General features: G+C 41.7%; 1 protein-coding gene across 17 annotated transcripts in view; it reads left to right on the top strand.

The window, feature by feature from the left end:
• Window positions 1-15,502, top strand: part of WDR59 (WD repeat domain 59) — a 118,002-nt gene that overhangs the window by 53,209 nt on the left and 49,291 nt on the right. For 12 of the 17 annotated variants that reach the window (XM_058279712.2, XM_071209064.1, XM_071209066.1 and 9 more), the window contains 4 exons: window positions 5,875-5,952; window positions 7,944-8,100; window positions 13,018-13,097; window positions 14,096-14,228. In XM_058279712.2, coding sequence (XP_058135695.1) covers window positions 5,875-5,952; window positions 7,944-8,100; window positions 13,018-13,097; window positions 14,096-14,228 — 448 coding nt within the window. The remainder of the gene's footprint in view (window positions 1-5,874; window positions 5,953-7,943; window positions 8,101-13,017; window positions 13,098-14,095; window positions 14,229-15,502) is intronic. The other 5 variants (XM_071209065.1, XM_071209069.1, XM_071209076.1 and 2 more) reach the window with 1 other exon arrangement.

Here is a 15,502-nt window from a genome sequence, read left to right on the forward strand (position 1 = left end):
TGCACATCAGCACTGTGTGTGGGCCAGTTCATCACACGGGTCAGGAGCCAGGGGTTTGAACCTTGGACGTCCCATGTGGTAGGCGGACACCCAATCCGTTGGGCCAAATCTGCTTCCCGGAAGGCTTTCTTGTTCCTTTAACTGGACCATATCTTCCTGTTTCTTGGTGTGAATTGTAATTATTTTGGTGTCTTGGCATCTGGCTTACTACAGTATTTATTCTGGGTGCAGTTTTTCTCTTTAGTTTAGGGCTTCCTACCCTTTCTTGGTTGCTGGTTATATAGTAGGAACCAAGGATGTATGTATTCATCAGCCAAAAGGGGTGCTGATGCAAAATACCAGAAATTAGTTGGTTTTTATAAAGGGTATTTATTTGGGGTAGGAGCTTACAGTTACCCAGCCATAAAGCATAAGTTACTTCCCTCGCCAAAGTCTATTTCCACATGTTGGAGGAAGATGTCTGCCGATGTATGTGAGGGTTCAGGCTTCCTGGGTTCCTCAGGGCTCATCTCCTCTGTTGTCTCCACAAGGTCAGATGTAGACTATGAGCCTCTCTAGAACTTTCCCTCTTTCCACAAGGTCAGCTATAGAGTTTTCAGTGAACGGCTCTATCTCTCTCCCTGGGGTTTCTGCTGTGTCTAAGGAGCCATCTTTATTCCTCTATATTCTTCTCCTGGTTCAGGTCCTCTCTTCCTGGGGCTTGCTTCTCTTTCTTCTATGTGTTTACTTCCTGGGGCTCCAGCATAAGACTTCAGCATCAAACTCCAGCATCAAAACTCCAATATCAAAAACCCTCAACTCGGGAAGTAGATTTGGCTCAATTGATAGAGCATCTGCCTACCATATGGGAGGTCCAGGGTTCAAACTCAGGACCTCCTGACCCATGTGGTGAGCTGGCCCACACGTAGTGCTGATGTGTGCAAGGAGTGCCATACCACGAAGGGGTATCCCCCATGTAGGGGAACCCCACGTGCAAGGAATGTGCCCTGCAAGGAGCTGCCCCACATGAAAAAAGTGCTGCCTGCCCAGGAGTGGCGCTGCACACACAGATAGCTGACACAGCAAGATGACGCAACCAAAAGTGACACATTCCCAATACCACTGAGAATGCAAGCGGACATAGAAGAACACACAGTGAATGGATACAGAAAGCTGACAGTCGGGGCAGGGGAGAGAAATAAATTAAAAAACCGAGCCAAAACAAAAACCCCCAACTCTGTCCTTTGCCATGCCTTTTATCTGTGAGTCCCCACCCACCAAGAGGTGGGGACTCAATGGTCTAATGATGTGGCCCAATCAAAGCCCTAATCATGGGAAACGGACTTTGGCCCAGTGGTTAGGGCGTCCGTCTACCATATGGGAGGTCCGTGGTTCAAACCCCGGGCCTCCTTGACCCGTGTGGAGCTGGCCCATGCGCAGTGCTGATGCGCGCAAGGAGTGCCGTGCCATGCAAGGGTGTCCCCTGCGTGGGGGAGCCCCACGCGCAAGGAGTGCGCCTGTGAGGAAAGCCGCCCAGCGTGAAAAGAAAGAGCAGCCTGCCCAGGAATGGCGCCGCCCACACTTCCCGTGCCGCTGACGACAACAGAAGCGGACAAAGAAACAAGACGCAGCAAATCGACACCAAGAACAGACAACCGGGGGAGGGGGGGAAATTAAATAAAATAAATAAATCTTTAAAAAAAAAAAAAAAAAAGCCCTAATCATAACTTAATCACGCCCAGGTACAGACCACATTACAAACATAATCCAATATCTATTTTTGGAATTCATAACCATATCAAACTGCTACAATGTAGTTGGTGCTGTAAGCTGTGGAGGCTCAAGCTACGCTCATGGCTCTAGGGACCGATGAAGCTTCTCCCAAATTTCTTCTTTGCCAGGGGTAGGGACAGAACCACAGTTGTGTGGAATAATCCAAGTCGTGCAGCCCTAGACTGTAGTTGCTCAGAGAGACTGATGAAGTGTCACACCCCTTCCTTCTCTGCTTAGGGTGGGGTTGGAGCTGCAGGTGTCAGCAGCAGTCTATGTTGTGTGTGTCCAAAATGACCACAGTTGCCCCGTTAGGCTTCTGACTATTCAGTCTGTGCCAGCAGAATGTACCTGCAGTTACCTGGAGTGGCTGGTGCAGGGCCTGCCAGCTTCCTCCTTGCCAGAGGTGGGCTGAAGCCTAGGCTAGGGCTGCAGGCTGATCTGGGTAGAAGAAGCTGTTCCTTCCATCACTGTGATTTTCAGTAAGCCTGGCTTCTCCTCACGCTGGGGGCAGAGTCAAAATGGTGGCTGCTGGCCTCTTTTCGACTTGGACAAACTTTAGCTGTTCTTAGGGTTATACTTTAGCCTGGGTTATACTTTAGCTGATTTGACTAATCAGCAGCTGAAATTGGTGGCCAACTATCTCTTCCTCCCCTATTTTTGGGAAGTGTAGCTTCCAATTCCAGCCACAGAAGCTCTTGAGGTGGCTTGTGCTGCCTGTGGAGTATGGGCACTGGCCTCCGTGGTGTAGAGTGCTCTACTTATGAATCTTCTCTGCGGATGGGCAGTCTCCTCCTTCCATTCTTTCAAAGATGTTGCAGGATGCTCTTCTGGTGTCCCAGAGCCCCAAACAGGTGCTTTAGATAGTTCTAGGTGATAATTAACTGCCCTGTAGCATGAGCTGACTCTAGAAGCTCCTTATTGTGCCAGCATCTTGCTGGTTGTCCTACAAATACCTTTTGATCATGTTAGTATACATGTCATTTTTGCTACTTGAATTATGTAAAATATTCAGTATCAGCATATATATTGTAGAGAAAAATGGTCCCAAATGTCAGGCTCCCTCCCTTCCTAGATTGGGCCCTGCAGTGCCTCACTGCTTTGGCAGCTCTTCACTCAGATGCTTTTTATATTTTGTTCAGCTCTCTTGGGTCTTTTCAGTGGGAAGCGTTGTTTAATCTACTTAATCTATTGTTGCCAAAAGTATAAGTCCTTTTATTTGTTTTGCTATTTTCATTAAAAGTTTTAAAAATTTTATAATATTTCAAATGTGTGCAAAAGTAGGAAGGATAATAGCAACCTCACGTATTTCCTGCTCAGCTTCAACAGTTTATCCATTCATTGTCAGTTTGATTTTACTGAGGCTACCTTTGTGCGTTTACTCACCAGATATCATGTTATTTCATATGCCTCTCACCTCTTTTTAAGAAGTTTTATTAATATATAGAACATAGAGTCAGAAAAATGTGCAAAGTAACCTAAGTATACATCTTGAGAATTTTTTCAAGTACCACTCCCAGATCAAGATATAGAATGTTTCCAGAAAATTTCCTAATACCCTTTCCCAGTAACTACCACCCTCCTGAGACAATCACTATTCTGAATTCTGTCACCATGTATTAGTTTTGCTTGTTCTTGAATTTCATATGGAAGCATATAGTATGTACTCTGTCTGGCTTTCTTCACTTAACCTAATATCTATAGAGATATTTATCCATTTTGTTGTAGATATTAGTAACTTACTATTTTCTTGTGTAGTATCCAACAGCTTATTTTCCATTCTCTTGTTTATGAGCATTTTTTTGATAGATTCGTTTCTCTGGGGCATATACTTAGAAATAGGATTGCTGGGTGATAGAGTGGCATATATTTAACCTCAGTAAATAAGGCCAAACAGCTTGTCAAAGGGATTGTTCCAATAATTGAGAGTTCAAGTTGCCTCCCGTCCTTTCCAAAATTTTGTATTATAGTAAGTCTTTTCCTCTCATCTTTTTTTTTAAGTCATCATACAGAAAAAATTGACTTTTTTTCTGGGAAGTGGGTACAGTTCTATGAAATTTAGCACAAGTTGTTTGGATAGCTACCACTACAGTCAAGGTGCAGAATAGTTCCATCACCCCCCAAAACTACCTGTTCTGTCTTTATAATCAAGTCCTCCCCCAGTCCTGAAAAACGCCATGTAAATGGAATCATATAGTATGTAACAATTTAAGGCTGGCTTCTTTTGCTTGGCATATAGCTGTTAAGATCCAAGTTGTTTTAAGAATCGATAGTTCATAGACATTTTATACAATAGGAATCCATTGTATGGACATACCACAGTTTATTATTTAGTCATTGTTGAAGTATATTTGAGCTGTTTCCAATTTTTGATGATTGTGAATAGATAGCTATAAACCCTCATTCTAGATTTCTGTGTTAAGAGAATTTTTCATTTTTCTAGGGTAAATACATGGGATTAGGATTGGTAGGTCATAAGGTATATGTATGGTTCATAACTTTTTTTTTTTAAGATTATTTATTTATCCACTCCCACACCCACCCACCCCATTGTTTTGCTCTTACTGTCTGCTTTCTGTGTCCATTTGCTGTGTGTTCTTCTGTGTCTGCTTGTCTTCTCTTTAGGAGGCACCAGGAACCAATGCTTGGACCTTCCATAGTAGGAGAGAGGCACTCAGTCTCTTGTGCCACTGCAGCTCCCTGGTCTGCTGCAACCCTTATTGTCCCTCCTCTGTGTCTCTTATTGTTGTGTCATCTTCCTGCACCAGCTCTACGCAGGCCAGCACTCCTGCTTGGGCCAACACTCTGCACAGTCAGCTCTCCACGCAGGCCAACTCACCTTCACCAGGACCTCCCATATGGTAGATGGGACCCCAATTGCTTGAGCCACATCCACTTCCCTGTGTGCTTAACTTTTTAAGAAAACTGTCAAACAGTTTTCCAGAGTGGCTTCTGTCATTTACTCTTTTATTTTTTTAAGATTTATTTTTTTATTTCTCTCCCCTTCCCTTCACATCCCCCCCCCCATTGTCTGCTGTGTCCATTCACTGTGTGTTCTTCTGTGTCCGCTTGTATTCTTGTCAGCGGCACCAGGAATCTGTGTCTCTTTGTTATGTCATTTTGCTGCATTAGCTCTCTGTGTGTGCGGCACCACTCCTGGGCAGGCTGCACTTTTTTTGCGCTGGGCAGCTCTCCTTACGGGGCACACTCCTTGCGTGCGGAGGTCCCCTATGCGGGGGACACTCCTGTGTGGCACGGAACACCTTGCGCACATCAGCACTGCGTGTGGGCCAGCTCATCACACAGGTCAGGAGGCCCTGGGTTTGAACCCTGGATCTCCCATGTGGTAGGCGGATGCTCTATCTGTTGAGCCAAATCTGCTCCCCTGTCATCTAATCTTGAAAATAATTTCTTAAGACCTAATTAGTTCAGTGTTTCAATCTTTAGTGCTCTGCACTTTCTTGCTTTGGTGACAAATGCTCAAGTTCTAAGTATATTTGTCCCTCACATGAGATCCATTGGCAGGTCTATGGTAGGGTTTTGTCTGGCTTACCTTTGTGTATCTTACAGCCTAGAATCCCACACCTTACATGCTAATTGGTGTCCAGATTTAGTGTTCTTGTGTGGCCGTGGACAAGTAGCATCATTTAGCCTACCTTTGAATAAGAGATTAATAACATCCATTATATGGTTGTTATAGAGATTAAATGGGACAAAAAACTTAAAACTCTAAATGCAATAGTCAGGACATTTGAGCTATTATCCTGCCTAGTGTAATAGTGATAAAGGATCAACACATGTTACTTTTAGCTTTCGACATGAAGGCCGTTCAATAGGCAGGCAGGCTGACAGTGACCTGCCCCAATTGGTGGCCCTTATGAAGTTGAGAAATTCTCCTAAAATGTGTTTATAAATGTGAAAGGGAGATGTTTTTATTTCTCTGTCACAGAAGCAGGGTTATGGTGGCTGAACTAAAATACACTACTGAAATGTATCTTTAGAGGACAAAAGGCAATGAGTTTGAAGACTAGTCTTATTTTAATAGTTGGGTTTTGGCTTTTTTTAATTTTTATTTTAATTTTTTTAGAATTACTTTCATGAATTATCCTGCTTTTTTCCTTCTAGTTCTGGGATTATCGCCAGCCTCGGAAGTACCTCAATATTCTCCCTTGCCAGGTTCCTGTCTGGAAGGCCAGATACACAGTGAGTCAGGCACTCTGCCTCCCTGCTTCTTGCTGGGAAATTTCTTGTTGGTGTTTCAGACACAAGGGGCCAAGGGACATTTTCTTTTTTTCTTTGGAAAGCAGTTTTCCTTTTCTGTGTTGGTTTGGGGTAGGGAAAAGGTGATAATAAAGACTATTTAAAAATTCGCTCTTGGAATGTTGAGTCCTTATCTATATTAAAATTGCTAACCCAGCTAGACAGGGAAGCTAGGCACCTTAAAGATGTTCAATAATGGTAGGGAAGTAGGGTGGGATGGAGGCAGAGGGCTGGGGGACTTGAAAAAATCAATGGATTGTAGGCGAAAGAACTCTGGCCTTAGACTCAGAAGACTTGGGTTTTGAGCCTGACTGTGCCATTTAATATTTTTATGACCTTAGGCAAATCAGTTATTTTTGAGTAGTGGTTTCCTCCTCAGTAGAACATGAATAAAAATTTCTACAATGTCACTACCTTTTTGATGTTAATGTTCTTTATTCTGATTCCAGCCCCCACTCTGCAGAAGTAGGGGAATCCTAATGTCAGCCAGTATGGGTGCCCCCTTTCTCTTAGTGCTGAAGCTGAATTTTAGGGAAGGGAGGGCATCTGGTCCTTGGTGTCATTTGTCCATGCATGTCATGAGACTTAGGGTTGGGAGTAGGGGGAATCCATTACCCTGTTGCCTAGTTTCTTGGGGTCTGACTGCCTTCCTGTCTTCTTCTGGAAGGCTCTCAGGAATTGTTTTGTTCTGTTGAGAGGCTTCCCAAGATTCCCTCTGCTTAGAAATAACTATTGCAGCCATTTCTCTGTAGGATCACCCCTGCTGCCTCTCAACGATCTCTACCAGGAGACACAGGCCAGTCTGGAATCGGAAGTCTCTCTGAGGCTCAGCCTAGAGGCAGCCTGCAAGACCCCTCTCATAAGACCCACTGAGAACTATGATATCATTGCTGCCCCCAACTGTCCTCCTTCCTGAAAGCCTAGGGAATGATTTTCTAATGGGTGGGAGACTGGTGGTGGGTGTCTACAATGAATTCCTTTTGAAATAATGTATATGAAAGGGCTTTATAAACCATAAAATGCTATACAAATATAGGGAGTACGTTATTACCAACCTTCCAACAATTTTTCCACTGTCACATTGATAGCTGCTTGTTAGAGATGATATATTTCCCTTAATGTCAATTTAAAAATGAGCACAGGGTTAGTAAAACTAACTGTGTACGTTGGGCTGTCACCTAGGGGATAGTGGAGCATAGAAATTAATTTGGGTATTTTTTGTTTTTGCATCTGGGAGCACTTGCCAAGAAATCAGACACTGCTCTTATGAATCAAAATACATTTCTTGATGAATACATTTGCCTTAAAAAAATAAATAGAAAAGTGCTTCCAGGTGAGATAAATGTAAATGTGCTCTTACGTGACTATAGTTTCTTCCTGAAAGAACAGAGACTAATTATAAATCATCTGGGCCTCTTAGCTACCCAGCAGATTGGATGTTGGTAAGTAAAGCATGTCAGCCCTGAGATTATGAGGTTTTCCTTGAATAGTTGTAGTATGTGGGACAGTAGGAAGTGATGCTTCCTGTAAATGGTGTGCTTCTGGTGCATTTCCACATGGCAGGAATTATGTTTGCCGCTCATGCTGGGAAAGCACTCTAAACTCTTGAGAGGGAACTCATATAGAATAGCTAAGATGTGAAACAGTGTGTTCCAATGCACGATAGAACCATTTTCTTTTTTGAGGGTGAGAAAGTCCTTCTCTAAGTGTTTGGCTGGGCCTTACTTTTTACTTGCTGTGGTCCTTTCCATAAGTATAGAGAAGGATAGATGTGATAGTCAACATATGGTATTTGGAAAAATTTTTCCCGGATGGGTAGGGACTTTCCATTATCTAATTTATTTTAGTTAGGGAAGAATTCCAACTTCGGGTAACTCAAGACTCAGTTGAGTCTCCCTGGAATAATCACATGCTTTTTCCTTTCTTGCCCTAAGCCTTTCAGTAATGGATTAGTGACTGTGATGGTTCCCCAGCTGCGGAGAGAAAATAGCCTTCTCCTTTGGAATGTCTTTGACTTGAACACCCCTGTCCATACCTTTGTGGGGCATGATGATGTGGTTCTGGAGTTCCAGTGGAGGAAACAAAAGGAAGGTGAATATAAGAGAAGACCTGCTGCCAGATTGTCTTCTGAACCCTGTTTTTAAAAATTATTATTTATTTCTCTCCCCTCCTCCCCACACCCTTCCAGTTGTCTGCTCTCTCTGTCCATTCACTGTGTGTTCTTCTGTGCCCGCTTCTATCCTTATCAGCGGCACCGGGAATCAGTGTTTCTTTTTTTTGTTGTGTCATCTTGTTGTGTCAGCTCTCCATGTGTATGGCACCATTCCTGGGCAGGCTGCACTTCCTTTCGCGCTGGGTGGCTCTCCTTATGGGGCACACTCCTTGTGCGTGGGGCTCCCCTACGTGGGGACACCCCTGCGTGGCATGGCTCTCCTTGCACTCATCAGCACTGCACATTTGCCAACTCCACATGGGTCAAGGAGGCCCGGGGTTTGAACCGCGGACCTCCCATGTGGTAGGCGGATGCCCTATCCATTGGGCCGAGTCCGCTTCCCCTGAACCCTGTTGAACAGCAGCACCAGTCAGTGCTGGTCATATGGTCCAGGAAGGAGGACAGCAGAGATAGGGCTGAGCTTTAGGAATGAGAGAGTTGTAGGTCCACCACCTTTAATAGCAGGCAGTGTATTAGTTAGTTCTCCAGAGAAACAGAACCAACAGGATATATATTGGTTCATTCTGAGGAATTGATACACGTAGCTGTGGAGACTGATAAATCTGAAATCTGTGAACAGGCCATAAATCAGAGACTCTGATAATGATGGAGATGATGTGGAAGTCCTTAGTCCAGGATCTCCAGAGAAAGCTAGAGATTCCAGCAAGAACCCATGTTGAATCAAAAATTCTTCTTTTGACCCTTGAAACCCTCAGTTCTTGATTTTAAGACTTCCAATGAATTGTATGAGATTACCCCCATAGCTGAGGGCAGTGTCCTTTGTTGAATGCAGATGAAAATCCCATCTACTAAATACCTTCACAGTAACAAGTAGACCAGGATTTTACCAAATAACTGGACACCATAACCTAGCCTAGTTGACACATAAAATTAATCAACACAGATGTGTAAAGGGAGTAAGCAACTGCTCTTCTTTCCCCAAATTCCCTCCACATCCCTGATTTTCAACATAGTCTATATCCTTTTGGGAAGAGATCTGTTATAGTAAGAGGTTGATGGAGATTTGCTGTTAGATCATTAGTAGGACTGAACGACTCTGGGATCACTACCCTCAGAAGTTCAGGGCATTTGTCCCTTGCCACTCTGTTGATGAGAAACACCTGACATAGTGATTAGTCCTACCCACCAAAATTTCCACTTCTCTTCACAAGTATATAGTAGTATTTTACTTCCCATCCCCTTGAAGATAGGTTCAGCCAAATGATTTACTTTGTTCATGAAACATGAGTAGAAGTGCCCTGGCTACTTCCTGGTTGAAGTTTTTAAGAGCCAGTGTGCACACTTTGTTTACCTCTGTCAGAACAATTGGCAAAATTCCAGATGGAGCTACTCTTCGAGTGAGGACAATGTGGAGATATCGAGTGTGAGCAAGAGAGAATCCTTGCTTTATACCGTTGAGATTGTTGGGTTCGTTTTTAGATTGTAGTCTAGCCAACCTTCACTAATGCAAGGTCTTGAATATAATAGGAGTCAAGAAATCCTTGACCTCAGTTTCTCTACCAACTCACCATGCATATTTCATTGCAGCCGCTTTTTTCCTGAGATCTTATTGGCACAATCGCTAAACACTGTATAGAACAGAAGTATATTTCTTGGTGTTGTCATAGTATATATAGAAGGCAAGCCGGATCGATGGAGAGATGTGGTTTGTCCAGTGTCCCAGGAAAGATCTCTAATAGAACTTGGATTAGAGCAGTCATTGTCTTATCCCAGCTCAGTTGTGACCTTCAGGAACTTCTTCCAGGTTTTTTTTTTTTTTTAAGTTAGGCCAGTAAAAAGAATTTATTTGGGAAATGCGGAAACAGCCGTGCTTGCTGAGAAATGGGAGAGAAAGACGGGAATATATACCAAGATTTGGTGTGGGCCCCTCTAGGCAGAGAGAGCCTTTTCCAGGCTATTTGGAAGTAACTTTTTGGTCATCCTCTTGTTTCCCATCCTTATTCCCAAAATCTCTTGCTTCTTGAAACATGAGGCTGCCTGGTCTTTATTCCACAAATTTCATGCTTGGCTTTTTTGATTTTCAATTTAATCTTTTGCATTTTGCCATAGGAAATAGATGATGTAGTTTCTCCACAGTCTGATAGGAAGGGGTTGACCTGTAGTATGGGACTGAAATCAGAAGTGCTCAGCAGCCCATTGTTAGCTTATCTCCTTTTTAAGCTGGTAGGGTGAGTTGTGTATACTGGGATCATCTAGCCGGTACTGAAATTGTGAGTACAGATTACAGGTTAAAATTTTTTTTGGTGAAATATATCATTTATCTAGAAAATTGTATAAATCATATACAGTTTAATAAATAATTATAAAGTGAAAATCTGTGTAGCCACAACCAAGGGTAAGAAAGAGAATATTACCAGAACCCTAGAAACTTCCTAATCACAATTCCCTCCCTTCCCTCAGAGGTAATTGTGTCATAATGTTTATGATATGCATTTCTGTTTTTTTCCTTTATAGTTTTACCATCCACTTACATATACCTAAAAATAGTTTAGTTTTTTTTGCTTTTGAGCCTTTAATAAATGTAATTATCTCTCATATATTCTTGTATTTTGCTTCTCTCACAGAGCCTAATGTTGCCCCAGTTTGTTTGTTTTTTATTTTTTTTGAGGTACTGAGACCAGGAATTGAACCCAGGACCTCATAATATGGGAAGCCAGTGCTTGACTACTGAGCTACATTGGTTCTCCTGAATTGTTTTTTTTCATTTGTTTGTTGTTTTTGTTTTTAGGAGGTACCAGGGATCAAATCTGGGACCTCATATTTGGGAAGCAGGCACTCAACTGCTTGAGGTACTTCCACTCCCCTTTTCCAGTTTATTTTTACTGATCTATTTTCTTGCTTTTTATTGGACCACCTCAAACTTTGACTTTGATTTTTACTGTGGGCAAAGCAGCCCTCAGAGAGATAGGGAGAGAATCAGGATGTTGTGGCCAAGAAAAAAAGAAATTTCATAAAGGAAGAGATAGTCATTGGTTTCAGATGCTGCTGTGAAAGATCAAAGTGCGGATTAAGAGAAAAGCATTTAATTTAACAAGTAGAGAACCATATGATAAATTTTTTAAAAAAGATTTATTTATTTATTTCTCTCCCTTCCCCGCCCCAGTTGTCTGTTCTCTGTGTCTATTTGCTGTGTGTTCTTCTTTGTCCGCTTCTTTTGTTGTCAGCGGCACTGGAATCTGTATTTTTTTTTTGTTGCATCATCTTGTGTCAGCTCTCTGTGTGTGTGGCATCATTCTTGGGCAGGCTACACTTTCTTTCGCTCTGGGTGGCTCTCCTTATGGGGTGCACTCCTTGCGCGTGGGGCTCCCCTATGCGGGGGACACCCCTGTGTGGCCCGGCACTCCTTGCATGCATCAGCACTATGCGTGGGCCAGCTCCAAACGGGTCAAGGAGGCCTGGGATTTGAACCACGGACCTCCCATGTGATAGACGGACGCCCTAACCACTGGGCCAAGTCTGCTTTCCCCATATAATCATTAGCAGAGGAATTCCAAAAGCAGATTGAGGCTACAAGCCACATTCAAAGTAGCATAAAGAGAGGTATTAGAAACCAGTTTTGTGAATGAAGTTGCCTTCACAGGCAAGGAGTAGAATAGGCCAGTTGGCAGAGTCCTGCCACCCTTGGTTTGAAGGCAGGGAGAAGAAGCAAGAATCCTTGAAATGAGTGTGAATAGGGCTGACATCATAATCAGAGGAGCAGACATTAGAAAGGCATCAGGAGTACTGCTTCCCCTAAGCTAGGGATGTGAGAAGAGTCCAGATGTAGGGCCGGAATATTGTTGATGTTAACATGAAGCTCGATGGTGGAGCTCCTAACAGACAGTGGTTCACAGTAGTTGTTTTGTTGTTAGGTGTGCACAGAGATACTTTAATTAATTGTGACTGAGACTTAGTTGAAGATAGTGATACAGAGAAGGAATTGATATGGTGAAAAGACAACTGGTGTTTCACTGCTAATTCATCCTGTTACCTTGGACCAGACATTTCCTCCCCTGCCTCAGTTTCCCCACCCATAAAAAGAGAGAATTGGATGAAATTATTTCTAAATTCTTTGGTCCCTGAAGATAGCTATGAAAGACATTGTAGATACTACATAATTACTCTGGACTATCCTGATCTTTAAAAAGCCCTTTTATAAAGCACCCCAAGCCTTTATAGAATAATTTCCCTTTGACCAAACCTAATATGTGAAAATACAAATTAATCAATTAGGAACATTAGAGAGCAGTTATTAATTTTATAAAGAGATGCGTCTCTTTACCAAAAAATCTTTTAAATGCCATGATCCATTTAAAACAATTCATTTTACAAAAAATATATTTATCTCCACCTCCTCAAGAGCATATAAAAAAGGAAGAACATTTGTAGAGGTGAAAGTTTAATATGACATTAAATCCCAGCATTTCTCTTCACTTGCAGATGTACCAGTTATTATTTCACTTCATTTTAACTTTTTGCTCAAATATGACTTATTGAGGGAGCCTTATCTAAAAATAGCTCCCCCATTAGTTTCTGTCTTCTCATTCTGTATTATTTTTTATAGTACTTATCACTCCCTGGCATCATATTATATATCTCTGTCTGTTTCTACCACTGCAATGTGAAGTCTATAAAGACAGAGATTGTTATTCATACTGTAGTCATAGAGTGCCAGGAACATAGGAGATGTTCAATAAATATTTATTGAATGAATGGTTCTCAATCTATTGTGATCTGTAGCAAAATTCATGTTCAAGTTAGAAAAATTTCCAGGATTGCTATTTGTTGATTCCTAGGGTCAAAGGACTACCAACTGGTTACATGGTCTCGCGATCAGACCTTAAGGATGTGGCGGATAGATTCCCAGATGCAGAGGGTATGTATTCAATGCCAGTATGAAAGAAAATAATGGAATACTGTAGAAACTTTTTTTAAAAATAAAAGATTTGGTTTTTATAGAAGTTAAAGGATACGTGATAGACATTTAAGGCATACTTGCTAGCTGGCTAAAGTGGCCATACTGAGGATTTGAGGTATTTAGCATTTTAGACAAAAACCCCTGAATGTCTTTTTTTCCTCTTGTTATGGTATAAGATAATATAGGTAGCATACTGAACAAATGACCTGGGGGCTTCATTTCTTTCTCTTCCTCTAAATGGGCGAGGAGAACCCACCCTTGTGCTCTGCCATATTTAGAGCCCTCTCTGACCATTAACAAAACTTCTAGGAAGCCACTTCCAATTTTTACCTCCAAAAGATGTCTGTCTCTCATCACATGAACAACTACGGTACCTCATGTGGGCTGCTTTTTTGACTCTTACTTTGCCTCACCATAGGGTTTTGTCTTACCCTCATTTGATTGCTAATTTCCTTGAAGACAGGACATGTTTCCTTTGTTCTTGCATCCCCTGCAGTGCTTTGCATCCTGCTTTGTGCAGAGCACATAGAAAATGCTGGATGAAATTTGTAGCACTGCTTAGTGTGAAGTCACTTGAGCATTTTGGCCCTTTAAATAATTTTTTTGCCCTTTAAATAATTTTTTTCCAAAAGTACCATTTGCTCCAAATGTTTTGAGCTTATGATATTTTTGTGTGTGGGTTAGCTGAATTATTCCATCAAGTCTTGGAATTTAAAATAATATTTTCTGAAGGTTGCATAAGCTGTGAACATGATGAAAAGTTTCCAGGATAGACTAATAAGAGTATATATTATTTCGTATTTAACAAAGTGATGTTAATGACAGGCACAACCTGTTTTGATTGTATCAGCTCTTGCCTTTGTGATTCTCATTTTTAAAGTCAGAGCTTTTTAACCAAACATGATGATCATGTCTGCTGACTTCCCTGGACCTAGTTCTTTTACTTTTTGTTTCAGCTTTGTGCAAATGACATATTAGATGGTGTTGATGAGTTCATTGAGAGCATTTCTTTTCTGCCGGAGCCAGAGAAGACCCTTCACACTCATGATACAGATCACCAGCACAACTACAGCCATGGGGAGGAAGAAGGTAATTTGTCTAACTGATGTTTTAGGTGAGATTGTGCACTACGCATTTCATTGTTGGAGCAATGATTCAGTCAAGATAAGAACCCTAGAATTGGGGGTGGGGTGGAAAATCTTAGTAGAGTGGACAAGGGAGTAGATATCATACTTAAAGAGGAGACACTTAATAGGTAATTCAACCTGTAGAAAGAAAAGAATCGGGAAGTGGACTTGGCCCAGTGGTTAGGACGTCTGTCTACCACATGGGAGGTCCATGGTTCAAACCCCAGGCCTCCTTGACCCGTGTGGAGCTGGCCCATGCGCAGTGCTGATGTGTGCAAGGAGTGCCCTGCCACACCGGGGTGTCCCCCGCGTAGGGGAGTCCCATCCACAAGGAGTGCGCCCTATAAGGAGAGCCGCCCAGCGCGAAAGAAAGTGCAGCCTGCCCAAGAATGGTGCCGCACACACAGAGAGAGCTGACACAACAAGATGATGCAACAAAAAGAAACAGATTCCTGTGCTGCTGACAACAACAGAAGTGACAAAGAACACGCAGCAAATAGACACAGAGAATAGACAACTAGGGTGGTGGGGAGAAGGGGAGAGAAATAAATGAATAAATCTTTAAAAAAAAAAAAAAGAAAAGAATCTTGTAAAGTTCAGCTTTTTTTTTTTTTAAACTTTAATGTGGATCAAAAGCACGTAAAATTAAAATTAAAGGAAAAAACATAAAATGAGGGGGAGTTAGCAGAAAAATCTGCATTGGAAAAACGCTCTTTATATTTCTCCTAATTTCCTAAAATTAGGAAACTTTGGGTGAAGGCTTTTTGTAAATATAATATGTCTTAGTTACTAAAGGTTTAAAATAAACCTCGTAGGACATCTCTCTTGAAAGAGTTCTTTGGACTTTTCTATAAACGCTAGATATAACTTTTAGCTTATATAAAGAAGGATTTGGATTAAAGTACATTGAATCTTTATTGCATTTGGGGGGAGAATAACATCTATAACTCCATTAGCATGCTTTATTCTATCTCTATTTTGGTCTTGAATACTTGTCAGTTTAATTTTGTAATTTTCTTCGTAGAGGTTTTGCCAACCTTTTATTAGCCTTAGTTCTGGGACCTTGATATTTTTTAAGCTATTAAAAATGGATTCTAAAATTTTGTTTTCTCTTCATTGCTGGGGTATGGTAATATAATCAATTTTTTAAAAAGTACAGTTCATTTCTGTATACTAATATAGTAGTTTGTTAAATTTACTATTATTCTGATTATTTTTGGATTTTCTGAGTATATA

Source organism: Dasypus novemcinctus, chromosome 18, assembly GCF_030445035.2.
Source record: "Dasypus novemcinctus isolate mDasNov1 chromosome 18, mDasNov1.1.hap2, whole genome shotgun sequence".
Lineage (NCBI taxonomy): Eukaryota > Metazoa > Chordata > Mammalia > Cingulata > Dasypodidae > Dasypus > Dasypus novemcinctus.